The sequence below is a fragment of the Dipteris shenzhenensis genome, chromosome 28 (genome assembly GCF_047967505.1).
Source record: "Dipteris shenzhenensis isolate YYH24624 ecotype China chromosome 28, Dip_SZ_1.0, whole genome shotgun sequence".
In the NCBI taxonomy this organism is placed as follows: domain Eukaryota; kingdom Viridiplantae; phylum Streptophyta; class Polypodiopsida; order Gleicheniales; family Dipteridaceae; genus Dipteris; species Dipteris shenzhenensis.
In genome coordinates this window covers 2,466,466-2,486,263 of record NC_141623.1, presented here as the reverse complement: position 1 = coordinate 2,486,263, position 19,798 = coordinate 2,466,466, and the positions used below count along the sequence as shown (strand labels likewise).

Here is a 19,798-nt window from a genome sequence, read left to right as displayed (position 1 = left end):
AAAGAAAAGAAGCTCAATGGTAAGACATTTGGCTAGCATTGTCGGAACCAAGCCATAGGAGATTATTTCTGGATCCCATACCATCCATTGTTCTACCTCGAATCAGTTAGTCCTTCATCATTTAGATTGTACTTTTTGAACTCCCAATCAAGATCCCTCAATCTGAGCTTTTGACAAAGCTTATTGTGAATAGAGAGGTGTGCACATAGTTTGTTGAGTTGGTAAAGGGTTTCTGGGTTCAATGCCTACTTCTTACTATATATTAAGGAGTCAAATACCAGACCTGCCAAAGTGGTAGAGATTTGGAGCTTGGGAAAGAGGAGGAGGGAGGTTCGGGAGATGTTCGGAGGAGTCATGAGGAAATCTCTTTCTCTCTCTCTCCTGTGTGTGTGTGTACCTCACGTAGATTCGACATGCACTTTGCCTCTGCAAAATACACACACACACACACACACACACACACACACACACACACACACATATATATATATACTCGTCTGTCTCGCAGATCAGACATGTAGATTGTCTTTGCAACATGTATATACTCGTCTATCGCAAATTTAACACGCGGACTCACACTCATCTAGCTGAACTATTTGCATAGAGCCAAGCCAAGCGGTGCCTACGGTAGAGGGGGTCTTGAAACTTTATTTCTCTAACTAAGGGTGTTTACACACTTAGTTGCCCGCCCGTGGGCACGCCGAAGGCTCATGGACGGGCAAGATTGCCCGCCCATGGTTCAGATGCATTTATTGCATCTTGGACTCCCATAGTGTGTAGACACCCTACTCGTTTTCATTGGACAACAAATTTTTTGTTGAACCGCCACGTGGAAGAAAGCCCGTTTGTGAATGCCATCTAAGACGGTCCTAAAGTTAAGGTTCTGGAGCGTAGAAATCGTCCTCCCTGTGCTTACTTTCGAGCTTCCTCGAGGTGGGTCTTTCTTCTTTCCGCCCTTTGGATAAACTATTTTCTCACAAAAGTAGCGGAGAGCCAATGCCTGCCCTCCATGTACATGAGAGTGGGATCAAGAGGCAGGTTAACCTTGAATTCTCATTGGAGTATCTCCCGGCGATAATAGCATTTAGGTGTTGAAACTGGATGTCCGTGCGTAGATGGAGTATAGCATGCTCCTGCCTCGGCTTGACAGAGTCATCGCCTCCATCTTCTCTCTCACTACCTCGTTGATCCTTCGCAAGTGCGCGTGTCTCTGAAGACGATCTGCTTCTTGGGGTTCGAATGTTGGTTACAGTTTCAGTAATCAGAACCTAGCAAGTGCGTCTAAACAGTGTAATTGAATTATTGAGACAAAAGACGTACGACTCGTCTTGTGATTGCATGCAGGACTTCGCTTGGCGAATGCAGTGCTGACTTGTTGTGAAGGAAATTGGATCTGATCTTGCTGCTTTACCATGGTAAGATAATGCGGTTATGCGTTGACCTTTGCTTGTTCATTTTTGGCCTGCCACTGGCTAGGCCTAAGTGAAGGCCTGTTCTGTAAGAAGCGAATTAGACATTTTCATATTGTGAAACTCCAGAATTTTATCATTGGTCCAACTCCCCACTTGCTTTTTGTTTCCATTCAAATCCTCTCTCTCTCTCTCTCTCTCTCTCTCTCTCTCTTTCCTTTAACTTCATTATCTCACGCAGTCTTCCTATGCACCATCTCCACTGTATTCTTTTTTGCCTTTTCGATCTCGGGCAGGCCTTATGAATGATTAAAAATCATTCACCTTGTTTTAGTAGGGTTCTGCAAATCCTGGTAGTGTCTATTTCATTTAAAATTAGCTTGCAATCAGGCAAATAGATGCCTAAGATACCTGCATAGAATAGCTGAAAAGGGCGATGCATCATTTTGAAAGAATTGAAAACGGCTTCTTGGCTTATACACTGTCAAACATTACAAATGAGACTAAGGTCAATTTATTGTCAGCTACGGTTGGCATTGAAGTGATTGGTTTTGGAGAAATGGTACAGCTGGAACGTTAAAAAATTGGGTTGCAGCTGGTAAATAATGTACACACGGGTCTTGCCATAATTGGACCTCATGCATCTTGATCATTGCACATAGATTTTATTTCTGGTGAACGTTTTACCACATTGTTGCATGCTTAAACAACAAATTACAAATTGTGGAGTGATGTGATGATGAATTGAACATATGTCTAACCACAAGGTTGTGCATGCATGAACATGATTGGGTGTGGAAGAGTGCCTATATCGTGAGATGGGCTAATAAGTATAGATGTAAATTACACATGCAATGCCTCCTTGGCTTAGGGGATCACAAAGAATGAAACTTCACTATTTTGGAAGTTAAGTTTGTTACTTGTTGGTGCCTACATACTTCAAATTTGTTTGCATTGAAGAGTGACGAACATCTGCCATCAACATTGGCAAAGCTATATCTTTTGCATGCTTGGGGGTTGAAGTGCTTCGGTTGTTAGTACAGCTCTCAGTGGAGGTTGGCTTGTCTTTGGGATAGCTTGGGCAAGATTTTCACTTCTAGTTTTGAGTTACGCATAGCTATCGCGTATGCAGTCCTCAACCATATGATTCTTGTTATTGTATGCTTCAATTTCTTGGCTTTTCTGTGAACTTGTTGGACATCAAGGCGGTGTTGCAACCAAGGCAGGTGGTGCTCACCTAGAATCTGAGCTTACTACAACTTCAGTACTTCAAAAAACTTGTAACACTTGCTCAAACAAGGAGGTGCAGGATGCAAAGTAGAGCAGATAACTTATATTGCAACAGAGAAGAACAACAAGTAACTAAGGGATACAAGATGCAGTACTGAAGTACAAAGCCTTGCCCAAGTCCTCCTAGCTCCACACCCCTAGGCAGGTTGAGTAGGGAGGCTAGATTACAAGGAAGCTTAAGGGAGAGTGAGGGCTCACTTTCTTGATGTGATGGCTGGATGGAGCCTTGGTGACATTGTCCTTTATTCCCTATTTTTCTACACCCCTCTCAAAGTCTGCTTGCGGCCCTATACCCACATGCCATAGCAAGTTCTCCAATTGCTCCCTAGGCAGCACCTTTGTTAGCAAGTCTGCAATATTTCTTTAATGGAACAACATACCAAGTCCACACACATTCCTATGACTTCCTCCTCGTGAACTGGCAGTCCATCTCTGTGTTTCATGTGGTTATGGAACATGGGATTGTGGGCAATGGCAATGCAAGTCTCATGATTGTGATGTCAAGATTGTGATGTGTTACTATAGACCTGCTGCCGCCCCAAATCTACTAGTAGCTACCTTAAACTAGATAGCTTCGCACGCTGCCAACGTTGCCGTATGGTACACTTGGTTTGCTTCTTGGCTTGGCACCTGGGTGCCTATAGGGCTTGGCGAACAGCAGTTTGCTGCCTGATGTTGTGGGAAACCTGATGTTGTGGGAAACCTTGGAAATGGTGCTGCTGCAGCTTTCTTGTCATGCCATTCAAACATTTCGGGTTTCTTTTCCCCCTCAAATGCAGTCCCATGTGGGCTGCTTGTAGCACTCTTGTACTTGTAGGCATACTTGGGCTTGAAGACCTCCGTAAGCTGGGTAGCTTGCTCAATGGTTTGAGGGTTGTGAGCCCTCACATCGGAGGCCAGAGCCGGGTCCAAACCAGGAATGAAACACAGCAAGTTTCGCCTCTCAGAAATGTCATGCACAAAAAGGGAAAGTCTCTAGAATTTTTGCAAATACTCTTGGACCTTGCTCGTTTGCTGAGAAAGTTTATAAAATTCGGCCAAGTACTGCTCTAGTATTAGCGGAGATACAAATGTAGTGGACATCATTTTTTTGGGGGTCCTAGGTCACCTAGGACTGCTAGGACAGCACTAACCTAAGACTTTAAGGATTGTTAGGACCTTGAGTTAGGCTAACCTAACCAAACTTGTAACTAACCCGAGTTTCAAAACTAACGTAATTAACTAAACCTAGCCTAACCTAACCCAATTAACTAAGCCGAACCAAACCCAATTAACTAAACCTAGCCTAACCCAAGTTAACTTAACCAAACTAGCCTAACCAAATGCAACTAACTACACCTGACCTAACCTAGCTGACCCCGGCTGACTAAACACACAATTAATTGAAGCCTAAACTAATGTGTGGGTGTGTGGATTTGTATGTGAGAGCATATTTTCATACTATGGTCTACACCCACTGTTGGGGGCTGATGACGTCAGTGGGGATGTCATAGTAGCTAGTCCCTGCTATGCATGATGGAGTTTATGGTTTTCAATCTTATGAGTGACTATCGTGAGATTGAAACTACACTATGTTGTGTTTTTAGAGGATGTTTGGGAATGTTTTTGGATTCATCTAGGTATATGCTTCTGCTGTATTAGCAAACATGCAAATTTCACCTTGTGAAGTTTTTGTCCAAGTTGCGGCCTGCTGGTATTGCGATAATTCTTTCTATCTTAAATGGTGCGTTGTCCTATCATCTAGATTTAGATGCTCGTTTGGGAGAGACTAAAATGAAATCGTTTAGACTTCACAAGCAGTTGTAGCTTGAATGAAGAGATTTGGACTACTTTTTGATTAGCCTTCTTCTTTAGTGCTAGTCTTCGTCATGGCTGAGTTTGCCCTTCACCTCCGGAGTGCCGATAGAAACTCAATACGAAGACTTTGTATAGATAGGGGCTAATGGGCGTCGCTGATGTCCGGTGTCCTTCTAATCCAGGCTGCCCGCTTGTCAGCTATCTCCTCCACCTCTGTCCCTTTGCGTCCTGGAGCTGACTCAAATGCATGCAAGTCTGTGATGTGTCACTGTGCTCTATCAGCCTCTCTATCCTGTGGTCTGATCGCCTCCTGTTGCTCTCTAATCTGTTGTAGTAGGGTCTCCCTATGTTGACGCATCTCAAGTAGATATAGGCCAATGCAGACCTGGTCCTGGAAGTGGATCAATCGTGAGAGTGGACCAAAGCTGCTTCCCTCCTGGTAGAGGCAATGGTATCGTCCCCTGATCTCATAATAGGCTGGGCAGGCACATAGGAAATACTCCTTTGTCTTAGTCACTCCTAGTGTGCAAAGCATACATATCCGTTGCTCCCTGGGTATGCTTGTTGCTCTCCCTGTCTCGATCCTCAATTGATGAGATGAAATGCGCATCTGTCCAATGGCAATCCTCAGTGCATGCGAGACCCCTCTGTCCTCGAGATACTGGGGTCTGATGATGAATCCCTCCTCCGATACTCTTAGGAAGTAGTCGCGTTGGAACTGGGACTTGGTGGGGTGCACCTGGTCCCCGCCCCCCCCAAGTCCGAGACGTATGGAGCTGAAGGAGACCTAACTGTATGATACGATTTGATCTCATCTCGCAAGATCAACTCAGTGGGGTGCGTCCATTCTGTACTGAAAAGGGGGGAGTCTACCCATTTGGATACCGTGCCTGGTAAACCATGTGGATGTCCGTGCATACCATGTGTCTGCTCCACTCTTTGTTAGTCGTCTGGATGACTCCAAGGCCAGTCTTGGTAATCTCCATCGAGGCAAGTCCCAGACTCTGTGGATGAAAGTCACTGTCTGAAAGATGGCATCAATTTGTAGAAGAGTGATGGCGAACTCTGCTTGTACTATCTCATGTAAAACTCAAGGCTTACTCCGAATCATCCTGGACCCCATAATCACTTGTAGCCGCTCAAATTTCATCCACTCGGTCTTCGGTAAGTCACACTCCCAGAAGGGTGCTGCATACATGGCCGTCGGTCTCACTAGTGTGTCACTGCTCCCAGATATGTGTAGGATTGCACTATCTCCACTGGCTCATCCCGATAGGTGAACCTGAGTCGATGAGTCACTGCATGTGAGGTGTTGAAGACCATAACCTTGGTCTTCCCAAGGTTGACTGTCAAGTCTCTCTTTGCAAGCATATACACAAATATATGAGGAGAAACAGCAAACAAACAGTGAAAATATAGTGGAAAAAACAGTTTAAGAAAGCAACCAGTTGGCGATTTAGATCACATTCCTGAAATGGAAGTTGTTGCTGATGCTAATAGATCAGCTGCTATACTTGGATGCAGTCCATGGATGAACTTGAGCAGCCTGCTCCTATTATCAATCCTGTGGGCAAATAAAGATAGCTTCCACAACCTTTTGGTATAGTTTCTGACTGAACCCTCCTGAGTTAGTACATACCATTCACACACCAACTTATCTCTGGCCAAGGGGGATACAAAGGTCTGGAACATTTGCTCTTTGAAACGCTCCCACATGCAAGGACATATGGTTAGAGCCCAAGAACACATGAAAGCATATGCTGATAAGCATAGGAGGGAGCTTGCTTTTGAAGAAGGTGATTATCTTTTTCTCAGGCTCCACAAGTCTAGATATGCATCATTGAAAGGGAGCCCAAACACTGAGCTGGCCCACAGATACTAAGGACCCTACAAGGTGTTGCAGAGAATTGGTGAGGTGACCTATGGGTTGGAGCTGCCCTCTTCTTCTAGAATAAATATTGTGTTTCATGTATCCCTTTTGAAGAAGTACTTGGGACCCACAGACTAGGTTATGGAGTTGCTGCCTCTCATGGATGAGGAGGGACATATTCGATATATACCTGAGAGGATCATTGGATTTAGAGATCACATCCTCAGGAACAAATCCTACATAGAGTACTACATCAAATGGAGGGGATTACCAGATGATGAGTCTTTTTGGCAGCCCTCTTCCATAGTGGAGGAGTACCCTTACTTGCTAAGCTGATGTTTGGGATCAGACATGATCATTTGCAGCCATGTGGAGCTGCTGAGACTTGACCTGCCCTACCTACTGCTCCACCATCCTTGCTGCCGTTCAGTGTGTACCAGAGATTGCTCACTATTTACACCTACTATACCATATATGAGCTCTCTTTCCATACTATGGTTGTAATCCCTTGTTACAGCCTCTTGCAAATTTGAGGGATAAGTTTCTTTTGAGCAGGGAGGACTGTAACAAAGATGAAATTTACTTAGTATTTTCTAGCATAGGCAACCTTTAAATGGCTTGTAAATAAATAGTAATTTAAGTAGGGGAGGCCTAAGGTTGCCACGTGGCATCCTAGGATGGCTATCCCATAAGCATAGATGTATTTTTGCCCTCGCCTATACCTATGTAAGGGGGCCATGCTGTCCTTTGTACTCATCTATCACATATTTCATTCTTGAATGCAAGATAATAAACTCTCATTGACAACCGAGCCTTGTCTTCTCCAAGCTGAACTAGGATATAGTGTTTCGGAATTTGAAGCTAGAGGTGTCAGAAATGTTACCACAGGGATAACTGGCTTGTGGCAGCCAAGCGTTCATAGCGACGTTGCTTTTTGATCCTTCGATGTCGGCTCTTCCTATCATTGCGAAGCAGAATTCGCCAAGTGTTGGATTGTTCACCCACCAACAGGGAACGTGATATCAACTTCTAGACTAGGAGTCAACACGCTAGTCTGTTGCTTGTGCAGCTCCTCACAAGCCAAGGTCTCTCACATGGATTCCAGGTACTTTTGGTGATTATATACATGATTATTTGCTGTCCTATCATTGTACTCCTTGTTACTATCATTTCTGCCAGCTGTACCTAGTGATTAGGACAGATTTAACTAGGCTGTAGGCAAGCTTAGTTATAGCAAGACCAAGGGTATGATCTTCAACACCTCAAAGATGAGAATTTGATTCTATTGTATAGGAAAATCTGCATCTCATGCCTGATTGACACATCCTCTCTCTGCAGCTTTAATTGTAATTTTGTGGGCAAAATTTATTTGGTGGATGTAATGAACAAGCAACCTCACTAACGTGGTGATACTGTACCTATATATTCAATCCCGCTATCCTGTACCTATGGCGGACTTATAGCAGTGGGACATGGGCATGTACTGTTGAAATGTTGTCCTTGTAATCTAGCTATGGTCTTGCTCCTTGCTACACTCCCTTCTACATACTTCTCTACCCCTACCTCACACCTACATCTCTCTCTCTCTCTCTCTCTCTCTCTCTCGCTTTCTGCTACAAATCTTCTCACTTCCTACTGTTATCTTTGCTTGCTTCAGCATTCTCTTGTACAAGAAATGGGCCAACAAAGTCATGGAATATTTTCCATGTCGTTTCAGCTTCAATTGCGTGATGTGATGAATATGTGAATTGTTCAAATTAGACACTTGATTGGGTATTCTAGAAGCTCGTGCTAGAGGAAGGCCGAGAGGATATTGCATAGTTAACAAAGTATAGTTGCTTATGCAATGATTTTCTAAGCATAGTATAAGAATTGTATAAGAGTCAATGTGAACTCCTCTTCAAGTGTAGAATTAACGAGCTGTATAAGAGTTGATGTGATCCCATCCTCTCCCCCCCCCTCCCTTCCTTTGACATCACTAACCTTTTTTCAGAACTTTCACATTACCTTTGCACTCGAGAAGATCATATGAGCCATAGTAGTGCCTTTTGCTTGTTTTTAGCTTTTGTAGAGACTTCCGTTTTTTGGTTGAAAGCAGAGCACCTATGCACTTGAGAAGATCATATGAGCCATATTAATGCCTTTTGCTTGTTTTTAGCTTTTGAACTCTCCTGTAATAAGTTGCACATACATGCTCCAGGGATTTGGATGTGTCTATTGTAGAGACTTCCTTTTTTTGGTTCAAAGCAGAGAACCGAGGAAGAGTTTCATTGGGAGGTATTACTGCCAAATCTGCAGGTGTCTGTCAATTTGTAGACCAATGCAAGTGGCTTTTCTATAATGCTTTGAGAATTTATTTGCTTAGCTTCTCACTGCATTGTGTTTACAGTAGACCGAATTGCCAGGATGTTTTACCCTTGGAATTTTGGTAAATGTCAATATTTACCTTAAGAGTAGTCATCTTTTGTATCCAAGTCAGGGTTAAAGAATTGCTAGATGTTTCATGTATGGTGACATACTATGGTGAGATATTGTTGGCAAATGCACTAGATAAGATAAGATCTAAACAATGAATAGAAATTCTTGATGCACAATGTTAAAATTGGTACAATGTGCTCTGATTTTCTTACTATCTTTTTTACCTACCTATGTTTACAGCTTGATCCTACAAATCATAGTTTAGTAGTGACTCTTTTTAAGCTGTTCTTTATCCGGTGACTTAACAAGGAGTTTTGTGAATTGCAGTCGGCACTCTTCAATTTCCAATCATTTCTTACAGTGGTACTTCTAGGGATTTGCACATGCACGTATGTGAAAATGCAATTTCCAGCAGTCCTTGAGCAAAGAACTGGGTAATATTTATCCCTTAGCAGCTTCATGCCTCTTGTTGGGGCCTTTCCAGTATATAATCAATCAGGCTTACTCTACTTCGTGCTATTGTTTGCAGGTTTCGGGGTTTTTTTTGGAAAGCTGCTCGAATAGGTTTGTCTCTGGAATCTTTGAAATTGCTTCAACTTGTTATAATCAGATCTGAAGGCAGAAGATTCATTTTTTATGTGTAGACATGACTGAATGGGAATGGAACATTTTTCACGCATGGGTTATATTGAGGGTAGTGGTCGTAAGTATGGTCGTAAGTATGTAAAGCCAAAAGAGATGCATGAGTTTAGGTAGTTCACACAAAGAGCACTCCTTTACAAGTTTTGGCCTGTGGCCTCATATCTGGAAGCATGACCACATCTTCTTGAAAGCCTAACATCTCTGAATGTACTTCTTCTGTCCTTCATCAAAGTCCCCCAGCAACATCACTTCTCCCTTGTTGAAACTCCTGTGGCATGGTGATCCAAGCATTTCTCTACTGACGTGAGTATGCTGAATATTTAGGGGAACTAATGCTATTGCACACCTTTGGAGGGCTGGCTATGGGTGAAAAGATGCACAAAGCATGCATACTGATTTTAACGTAGAACTCAATTTTCTAGCTATGATCTATATTGCATAGTTATTTCGTTTGTTTTAAATTTACTTTAATTTCACTTATGATAGCATTATTTATTTCACTACTCCCTGTTAATGCTATCATTCTAACCCTCGCCAAAGACAAAGATGTGAATCAAATTTTAATCTAGAGAAAACCTTGGTGATGCTTTATTGAGAGGGAGGAAATAAGATATCTAATGTATGTGAAAGACCAAAAAGAGTTTATGAGATAAAGAAGGGTCACAATGGTATAATCAAAAGCATATGGTATCGTCAGAGTGCATGGTATTGCTAGAATGCATGGTCACAATTAGAAGAGGAGAGGCCTAACAGTGTCAATCTATGTCATCTTACATTTGTACACCATACGATAGGATCTTGTGATCATATATGAGCATCTGAGATATTGCATCCAATTGTAGAAGAGTCAATTGAAACTATGCCAATAGAATATTGTGTGGAAGGGCTTACTATCGATCTGTCTACAAAGCAATCTGATTTACAGTTTGTAAATCCTCCTCTAGTCTGTATTTGATAAATACAAGTTAAGTAGTGAATTTTTAGCAAGTATGAACAAAACACATGAAATTGTAGAATAAATTTTGTGAGACTTCTTACATAATAAGGTTGTCATAACCAATCCAGAGAGTGGAAATGCCATGACTGCCCCGTGGTGAAGATCTCTGTCATGGATGCAGCTTGGAATCTTCCTCCCAAGAAGCCATGACAGTACAAAGGCTATTCTACCATATCATTGATAATGATCGAGAGGCATAAGTTTGTGTCCCATCCAAGGCCTTTTGTGCATCTAAATCTCCAAATCTACCATGCAATGAGACTAGTTATGATCTGCCATCATGAATCTATAGCAAAAGATGAGGTCTATGTGTAGATATCAGTATTGCACCTTGGGTGATGAGTTGAGGGGCTAGAGGGCATCCAAGTCCACTCCCCCATAGAAAACATAAGGACCTAATTGTGTGAGCCATGCCATAGATCCCCAAGTGATCGATCAAGCTTCCTTGTCATCTTTGTGCAATGCTCTATTAGATCTTTTGGCCTCTTTGCAACCCCATATGCAATGTTGTGGACTCGTCTTCAAAGGCATGTGGGACCTACACCAAAGGTCTATCTCTAGGTGTTGATTGGGAGTCCATGGTGGAAGAGCCCAAAAAACATGGAAATCTGTCTCTTTTGCCAGGAACTCCGCAACGACCTCAACAAAAATATTCGTACGAGTAAAGTGATGCCAAATGTGTCCCATTGTGCAAGTAGATGCCCACTGCAAACTTTGCATCTGACCTTGTTTGGCATTCTTGATTGCGGTCGAATAATGGGAGTGTCTTATGAGGAGGTGCTATGTTAACCCATTGCCACTCTCTTGGGTCCCAGTGTGCATTCTCGGAATGCTTGATGAACGGTGCTCAAGGAGCAGGACCAGTGGAAATCCATTATGTCCGCGAACCCTCAACAACGAAGGCACGGAGCGACCCGATTACAAGATACCTGCGGGTCATAAACCGTAAACTTTCAAATACCATCACGAACAAGTTTTCCTTGGAACGAGGTGAGAATGGAGGAGCTACTAGAGGTGTTCCGAAAACAAAACTCGAAGGGGCGGAGCCACCCTCTCCCGCTAGGGCAAGTAGGCCGGAGGCCCTCGAAATTGCCAACCCCTCCCCCCTACGCTACGGGGGACTTGGCAATTTCGAGTGTTCTGAAAGGAACCCGGCCCTCCCTTCAGTCGAGTGGCCGAAGCCCCTGATAAGCGCTATGTGCCACTTCTTTAACGAACTAAGGAGGCGCCTCAGAACACAAGTTCTATTTCCAAAATGGAGATCGAGGTGGAAGGCCCCATAATGAGATAGAACGAAAATCGAAGGGAATCGATAGAAATCAAGTCGAAGCCCAAGAATATGCTTCTAGCCAATCGGCTTCCAAAACCAGCTGGACCTGCCTCTCCGGGGCTCTTCCCTTCGGTTGAGTAATTTTCAATACCTCGATAGGGGAGCCGGCAAGTCGACTTGCAAAGCCAACCGCAAGGGGACTCGCCGGGATAGCGCTACCGCAAAATACATTAGACATAGAACATGTAGCAAAACAATCAACATACCAACAAATCCCAAAAGTACCGGAGGACTACATGCGGGGCTACCCCCACACTCCCCTTGGGTTACTTGTTGCTCTTCCCTTTGGGCGGGTTACCTTGACAGCCCCCCGGGGTTACCCGTAGGTCGGTTTGGCAATCGGGCTACTTACCTCTCCGTAGGTCTCCCCCTAAGGGGGTAGGTACTTGGTGCATCTCCGGGGCATTTGCCAGCCCTTCAGGCTAGTGCTTGTAGGGCATCGTTTCAACGAAATAGAACTACTCCTCCCTCCGGTTCCACGGGAGAAGTGGCCCTCTCAACAAATCGAGGTCTCACTCCGTGACGTACCTAAAGTATGGGTCAATACTTTTTGCTGCAAATCGAGGTCTCACTCAGTGACCTACCTAAAGTATGGGTCAATACTTTTCGCTCCAATACTAGTAAAGGATGAAGGCCTTTGGTAGGGATCTTTGGATTGGGTTTTCATTGGCGAACAACCGAACCCTTGGGACCTTATTTAACCCCAGAATGTGATGAGTCCACATCGAGGTGCCAAATGACTCTGTTGATAAGAGCTCTTGGGAGTCATCAGCCTATTATCCGCGGCGTACCTTTGATCCGTTGAGCGAGAGCCCTTCCACATGGGACTCCCGGATCACTATGGCCGACCTTCGTCTTTGTTCGACTAGTAAGTCTTACAGTCAGGCAAGCTTATACCATTACGCTCACAAGCTGTTAGAATATTAGCTTGAGCCTACCTTCGCACACCTCCGTTACTCTTTGGGAGGCATCCGCCCCATATAAACTACCCACCTTGCAGTGTCCCACCTCTGGCAGTAGTAGTTAGGCATCCAATGACGAAAGAGTGGTATTTCAAGATTGGTGATGACACACAATGTTCTGTCGGTGTGAATCCGTGACAATACCCCGTTCCAGAGTCCCAATCGTGACTATTCCCAACGGGGAATTCAACCTGAGGGGGAACCAATGAACTACTTGTAGAAGCTATTGCTAGAGGCTACTAAACATCAGCCTTACTATACGAAAGAGTTAGGTCATATATCATTCCGTTTTGGCGAGAGAGTCGTGCCTTTGCGAAGGATCAAGTCCCAACATGGAAGAGGGACAAGCTTTGGCCGAGCTCTGGCCTTGCACTTATCCTATGTCCTAGCCCCCAGCAGTGCCAAGAAGACCTAGCAAATGAGGGAACAGTAGTAATTGAGCTCGAACCTGCTCCAGATGGCATCTATCTAGCTCCCAGGTGCTAGCAAATGAAGGAACAGTAGCAAATGAGCTTGAACTCACTTGTAGAAATACTGTCAGCAATCAGTGCCTTGGGTGAGACCTGCAGTGTCACCAAGCGACCTCTAGATATGTGAACCTGTCTGTCTTGAGGAAGTGGAGGTGCTACCGCGCTCTTGAGTATTAAGCAATGCTGCAGACATCTGCTGTGCTGAGCTTGGACAAGCCTTAACCGCAGTCGGCTTGAGCTGAAATGCTTCCAGGTAGAGCTGCAATAAGCCAGGTGAATCTGCTAGTTCACCTTCCTCCATTCCCTTCACATCCAGTGCTAAATAATTCTTGAATTTCACCAGATAACGGCGGGAAACTCTACCTCTAATCTTTCTTTCCTTATGTGCCAAGATTTGCTCTGGAATCAAGAGCTCATCCTGCTCTTCCACTTAGGCTGGTTCCTGATCAGGCATCTCTTCAGGCACATCCCCATGAAAAGGTTTCAGCAAACTCACATGAAAGGCATTGTGTTGTCCACTGCTGTGGTAGCTTGAGATCAGGGTGATGAAGAGAAGGCGGGAATACTGCGAGCACTGAGCTCAGAAATTTGCTGGCTATGGAAGAGAGATGAGCGATCACAAACTGGAGAGATTGTTGTAGATATGGCTGAGAACTGAGGCGGCTATCTACTGAAGACGGGCAATTGCTAGCTGCTCTTGAAGGTGAGCTTGAAGCCCCCAAAAGCATGGCAGAGAGATGTCTGGACTCTGAAGTTTGGCCAAAACTGGCCGTGAATCAAAGCTGGTTGTCTAGGTTGACTTTGACCGACTGGATCTTGGTTGTAATCTTTCCCCGTTTTTGCCTTGTTCCAGTATCTTGTTTTTGGTCTTGGTCTTTTCCACTTCCAATTCCTCTTTGCTGACTACCATTGGAAGCATCTAATGCAAGGCTCTACAATGACCAGTATGATAGTAATCACTCTATATGCTTGGCCCGACAATTGGCTCAATCAACTATCTTGAAGAGAGGTCAATTCCATCCATCATCCCCTCCTGTGGGCTCGTAATTAGACAGATTTATTGACTACTAGTAGCTTGCCAGATTGTCCTTAACAAGATGGATTTGACATCGGTGCAACACGGCAGAGCTACATGGCCTCCCCGTAGCTGTTGAGGATTCCTGGGTACTACCACACATACATCTTTCGAATCTTGCGGAACAAACGCAGTTGCAAATTCTGTCCTGGTTCCACCTCTTTTGGTGATGTACCCTTGCTGAATCTTTTTCTTGTTGGATGGTCCCAAGGTGGGTACGGATGGTGTCCTTGCTAATTGTGTTGTTTGAACCAGTGGTAATAGCTCTTTCCACTATGACGAGTGGTTATCTGCGTGATACTTCAATCCACCGACGGCCTGCTAGGTGTAGATGGTCATCTATGTTTGTTGTTTCTGAACTTACACCTGGTAGGTTAATGACAAATTTTTCAGTAAATGCGTTACTCCTGTGATTAGTACCTTTAGGTTCGCTATGTGACAAACTCAAGAGTGGGATCTTTGTATTGATCTAACTAGTTGAGTTGATGTCTTGTTGCTTGTACTACAGCTCTTTCATGCGACAGGCTAGACTGTTGGAATGAGTGGGCCCCTCGATGCAGGGCAATTCACGAGTGCCACTAGAGATGTTAAGCACTAGTGCTTGGGTGTCCCAATTGGGTAGCACTCGATACTGTTGCCACCACTACATGCTCAGAATCACATCCATTGCCTGTAGACACTTTTTTAAGTTTGGCGGTCTACAATTCAGGAGTGCCACTACTTAAAATGTTAAGCACTAGTGCTTGGGTGTCCCAATTGGGTAGCAGTCGAAACTGTTCCCACCACTACATGCCCAGAATCACATCCGTTGCCTGTAGATGCATTTTAAAGTTTGGCTGTCTACAATTCACGAGTGGTTCCCACCACTACATGCCCAGAATCACATCCGTTGCCTGTAGACGCATTTTAAAGTTTGGCTGTCTACAATTCACGAGTGCCACTATTTGAAATGTTCAGCACTAGTGCTTGGGTGTCCCAAATGGGTAGCACTCGATACTGTTGCCACCCCTACATGCCCAGAATCACATCCGTTGCCTGTAGACACATTTTTAAGGGTGGTCTACAAAGACCGCCTATATTCAGTTGTATGTCTACTGCTACTTTACCAGAGTTGATAGTGTTTTCGGGAAAGGCACCACCCATTCCTTTGGATGTGTTGTTTTGAGTTGGAGCCGTGCTTGGGCAGCAATGCTAGTGGATAACATGTCCTCAGTGGACCCATTGTCAAGGAGTATAAAAACACTTCGACCATTGATCAAACTGTATGACTTGAATAGGTCAATGGTTGTTGTCTGTGCAGTCTTTGCTAGCTCTTTTATAACTACTGACGTAGTCCTTGGTGCTAGTGGAGCTATAACTGATGCTGTGCAGGTCTCATGTCTGAGTTGTGGACAATCGTGTTTTGTATGCCTTATGATGTGGCAATAGAAAGAATGACCCTCTGGTTGGCCTTGTTGATGTGTGGTGGAGTTGAGAAACACACAAAACCCATCTTTCTACTTCGATAGCGATTCTTGTTAATCATTATAGACACTACTGCCATTGGATGCATCTGATGCAAGGCTGAAAAATGGCCATTGTCACACTAATCGCTCTGTATGCTTGGCCCAATAACCAGCCTGATCAACTATACCGATGAGAGGTCAGCTTCGTCCATTGTCCCATCTTATGGACTCAAAAGTTGGACAGACTGCTTGACATACTACATGCTCCATAGCTTGCCATGTCATCCCTAATTGGATAGATGTGACAATCAAAATTGACACCTTCTAGTCACCCTCAACCTCTTTTCTCCCTACTAATGACCTTGGTTCTTCCTCAAGGAGTGCTTCTCATTTGGAATTTTCTACTCCATCAAACCAAAGAATTTTTGCCTCTAGAGATTATAAAAGAAGATTGCAATACTTAGATAGAACCATGCGTGTAGGAAAATTTTGATTGTGGTCTTTGAAAAATATAGTATCTAGGTTCTCTTCAAGCTTTTATACACTTTAGAAAAATTTCTTTTCAAGATCTGGAGATTAGTAATGTCCATTACATTCAAACGAAATTCTTGTTGCAAAGATTGTTAATGTCTAAAGTAAATACCCAAAGCAACCCTTGTGTCTCAAGAAAAGAGCTTTTAATTACTATCTTCACATCCCCTGAACTTGATAAGGTAGGTTTAAGCTCTATTCTGAGAATGCCAGAAGTCATGAGTGTATTTCCAAATATTGTTAGAAGGGTTTGGAACACATGGCCCCATATGGTCTCTGTTTCCGGCCCTTTCTTGGTGTCATTTCACCCCTCCCTCTGGATTTTAGATAGCCAGTGTGTCACCGTGCACCTGACATAGGGGTGCATGTGACATATGCCAGGTAGGTTGCCTACTGAAGCTATGCCAGGTAGGTTGCCTACTGAAGCATGTCGTCCCACGTAGGCTGGCGGTAGGTAGTTGGCCTGTTTCTAGAGGGCGACTGCCTCTGCAAATGGTGCTTCTGTCTTGTGTTAATGCCCTGTTCTAGAAGGGAGTTGGGTGCCCAAGATTTTCTGCTTGAAGCTGGTCCCGGTACTCCCTTCTAGCACCCTTCCCATAGGCAGTCGATTGCAACTTTTTTCTTTGTTGTTGACCATTAGGAACTCCCTTCTGTCCTTGAGCAATCTTGTAAAAATTACATACTTCCCTTCGACTTTTCCCTATCCTAGGCTGGACCTATCTAATTCACTGCACAGTTCTCGAGTGGGGTACGAGGGACTTGACTGATAACAACCCTAAGGTTTAGAGACTCATCTACATAGCTTGTGCTTGACTCCTGAATATATGTGCACCCATGTTAGAAGCTTCCATTTTGCCTGAAATTTGTGTTGCAATGCGCAGTCTTCTATGAGCTTGAGAAGTTTGCACTTTCAAGTTCTATGCCGTGGGGCATGCTTAAGTACTGCTATTCAACCAATTCAGCAAATCTACTACTTCAGTGATCCCTTTCTCCCTCAATCCTGGGTTGTGCCTTCAAAGTCCAATTTCTTATTACCAATTCCAAAAGTTTTTCAATGTGAAAAAGCTGATCTCACCATGTAATAAGGATACCTCCTTCACATCGTTTTTGACCCTTGAATCGATTTCTTCTTGAAGTCTTGACATTCTCTCTTAAAAATCTCTACAATGGAGCTCAGTAAGGAGGTTTTCTTAAATAATCCAGAGGAAGAAAAGAGGCAGGGAGATCAGGGATGGAGCCTGTCTGCAGCCAGGGGAGTGACAATTGAGGGGATCACAGGCAGATTCCAGAATAGATTTGTGGGCCTTTGGCCCACATTCAGGGTGAGGAGATCCAGGTACAGGTATGCAATTTAGGGAATTCTTCTACAGGAGCAGGTGTAGCAGGGATATACGAAGCAGGTTGCTGCAAGTATGGCAAGCTGGAGCTGGAGCAAGGGCTCTTGAACAAGAAATTTCGGGCAGGAAGGTGGTTAGATCAGGTCGAGAGAGAGAGAGAGAGAGAGAGAGAGAGAGAGAGAGAGAGAGAGATTCTTATCTATGTTATATTTTTTACAGGAGAGCGCCTAAGCCCTTGGGTTGCATTGGGTTGTTTCATTATGGGGCTGCACATTATGTTTTTTTGACACGGTAGTGTTTTTCATGGTCATCTGTGGAAACATGTATGGTGGCAAATTTTAACAGTGCTGAGAGATACTAGAAGTTGGTTGTGTTGTTTACACTTTTGGTTGTAGCATCTCATACAGACCAGGGTCCAGCTCTTCTGTCTTGTAAATGTCTGGACCTGAGTCTGGTGCCTGGCTGTTTGTAAATCGATGATAAGGAGGTTCTTGTCCATAGATAGTGTTGTTTCCCCTCCAAATGCTTGTGCTTTGGTGGTTAGGATTAACTTCTGCATACCTGATCGCTTTAATTTTCTTTCTTTTCGATGTTAGCTACAGTAGTCTAGTAAGATTGGATGTGCAAATGCATGACAAAGAGGTTCTTGGTTGTTAATTGTTCCCCTTCAAATGGTGTTGCCTTTGATGTGGGGATGTAGTCTAGTAACATTGGTTGTGCAAATGCATGACAAGGAGGTTCTTTGGTTGGTAATTTTTCCCTTAAAACGGTGTTGCCTTTGATGTGGGGATTGTTGGAATAAAGTTGATGCATTTCTCATCTTTATCAGGATGCTTATTTTTTGTTGATATTTCTCATGGTAAAAAGAGATCAACAACCATTATTTGCAATAAGTTGCAATGGAATCTCATTCTCAATGACTCAAAGAGTACTTGCAGAAAGGCAAGGTAAGCACTTACATAATGCCCTCCATGTAAAGGAAGCTTAAGAGATGGAAAAGCCTTACGTGCCAAATTCAGTTCCAAATTAAGCCCATTTTGTTCCTTTGATCTAACAAGGAGACGTGCAGTGTTGCATGAATATTACTACAATGCATGGCAGTTTCGACGTTGCCTTTTTGCGAAGGAAGTCTTGCATTTATTTATATATATTGTTGGCCTCTTTGTGCTCACAACTAGCCTAGTCAAAAGCTTGCACTAGATTTTTTTAAATAAAGAAATGACCATGCTAACTTCATTTGCAATTTAACTTAGTAGAAGCATCTCATGGTTTAGAGATTGAGGATTCTGTGTTGGGCATGCTTTACACGTGGTATCTTATTATGTAGAATTTAAGAAATAGGGTGCTTATAATATATCGATCTTTGCAAGGAGCTTTTTCTATCTACATATTGAAATATCAATGTTGTTTGTTACGGTACTCTAAATCTAGTTTAAGGAGAGCTTCCTTTAACTTGCAAATTTATATATATGTGCCTATTGAGAGCTTATGTTAAAAAACCCATGTAATGGTTCACTTACTAGCTCCCTCCCTCTCCTCCTCTCGCTCTCTTCTTTCTAATTATATCTCACATATTTAGCGTAATGCCATGTTGATCACCATGTGAATTGGAGTGGTGAGCAACCTATTGCAATGCTTTTTTGGGTACACCTATTGGGATGCATTTAACAAGATTATCGGCAGGATTTGAGTTAGTGTTGGATGATAGTTTATTTAGAACATGTGCTTTTAGTATGAGTTTATATATTGGGGTGTATGTAGGCTGGTTGACTCAAAAATCTTGCTTCTTGAGCATTGTTGAAAGTATTCAGCAATGGTAAGGTTTCCTCAAAAGGTTGGGGTTGTTTGTTAGGGCTATGAAAAGCTTTTTCATGATTTGGGTAAATGTCCTTTCGTGTTATGATTCAAATTACACGATCACACTACAACAAGCATAATTGCATGCCTAGCTTCTTTGGACTCAAGTTGTGAAGGGCTATTACATAAAAGACATCTTTGAGTATTTCAGTATTTCAAGGTTAATGGGGTCTAAAGAAAAGATCATTAATGTGTGAAAGTGTAGTGCCATTGGTTGTATATCAAAATTATAAGCCTATGTATGTAGCAACAATTAATCCACAACCTCAGTTCCACTTGTGTTGTGATTTCACAAATCATCATCACCAAAAGGTGGCTTCGGATCTTCATTTTCCAAGGTAGGTAATTTGTTCCATTGAGCTTTCCTA

At 43.4% G+C, this 19,798-nt stretch overlaps 1 protein-coding gene across 6 annotated transcripts; it reads left to right on the top strand.

Moving 5' to 3' along the window:
• The first annotated feature begins 831 nt into the window (after positions 1-831).
• Positions 832-18,393, top strand: LOC147883039 (kish-A-like protein). 6 transcript variants are annotated; one of them, XM_087399701.1, is made up of 5 exons: positions 832-933; positions 1,345-1,415; positions 9,112-9,218; positions 9,314-9,348; positions 17,793-18,393. In XM_087399701.1, exons 2-5 carry the CDS (start codon positions 1,413-1,415, stop codon positions 17,858-17,860), a joined length of 213 nt encoding a protein of 70 aa, XP_087255827.1. In that variant the 5' UTR covers positions 832-933; positions 1,345-1,412; the 3' UTR covers positions 17,861-18,393. The 6 variants fall into 6 exon arrangements, with proteins under 6 accessions (XP_087255827.1, XP_087255828.1, XP_087255824.1 ...); XM_087399702.1 differs by lacking the exon at positions 832-933 and adding an exon at positions 940-1,198; XM_087399698.1 differs by lacking the exon at positions 832-933 and adding an exon at positions 940-1,233.
• The last annotated feature ends 1,405 nt before the right edge of the window (positions 18,394-19,798 follow it).

What these genes read in the sequence shown, in the direction of transcription:
- LOC147883039 (XM_087399701.1), top strand. An exon ending in GTCCTTGAGCAAAGAACTGG is followed by an intron (nt 9,219 to 9,313) that starts GTAATATTTATC and finishes TATTGTTTGCAG; the next exon opens with GTTTCGGGGTTTTTTTTGGA. An exon ending in TTGGAAAGCTGCTCGAATAG is followed by an intron (nt 9,349 to 17,792) that starts GTTTGTCTCTGG and finishes TATTTTTTACAG; the next exon opens with GAGAGCGCCTAAGCCCTTGG.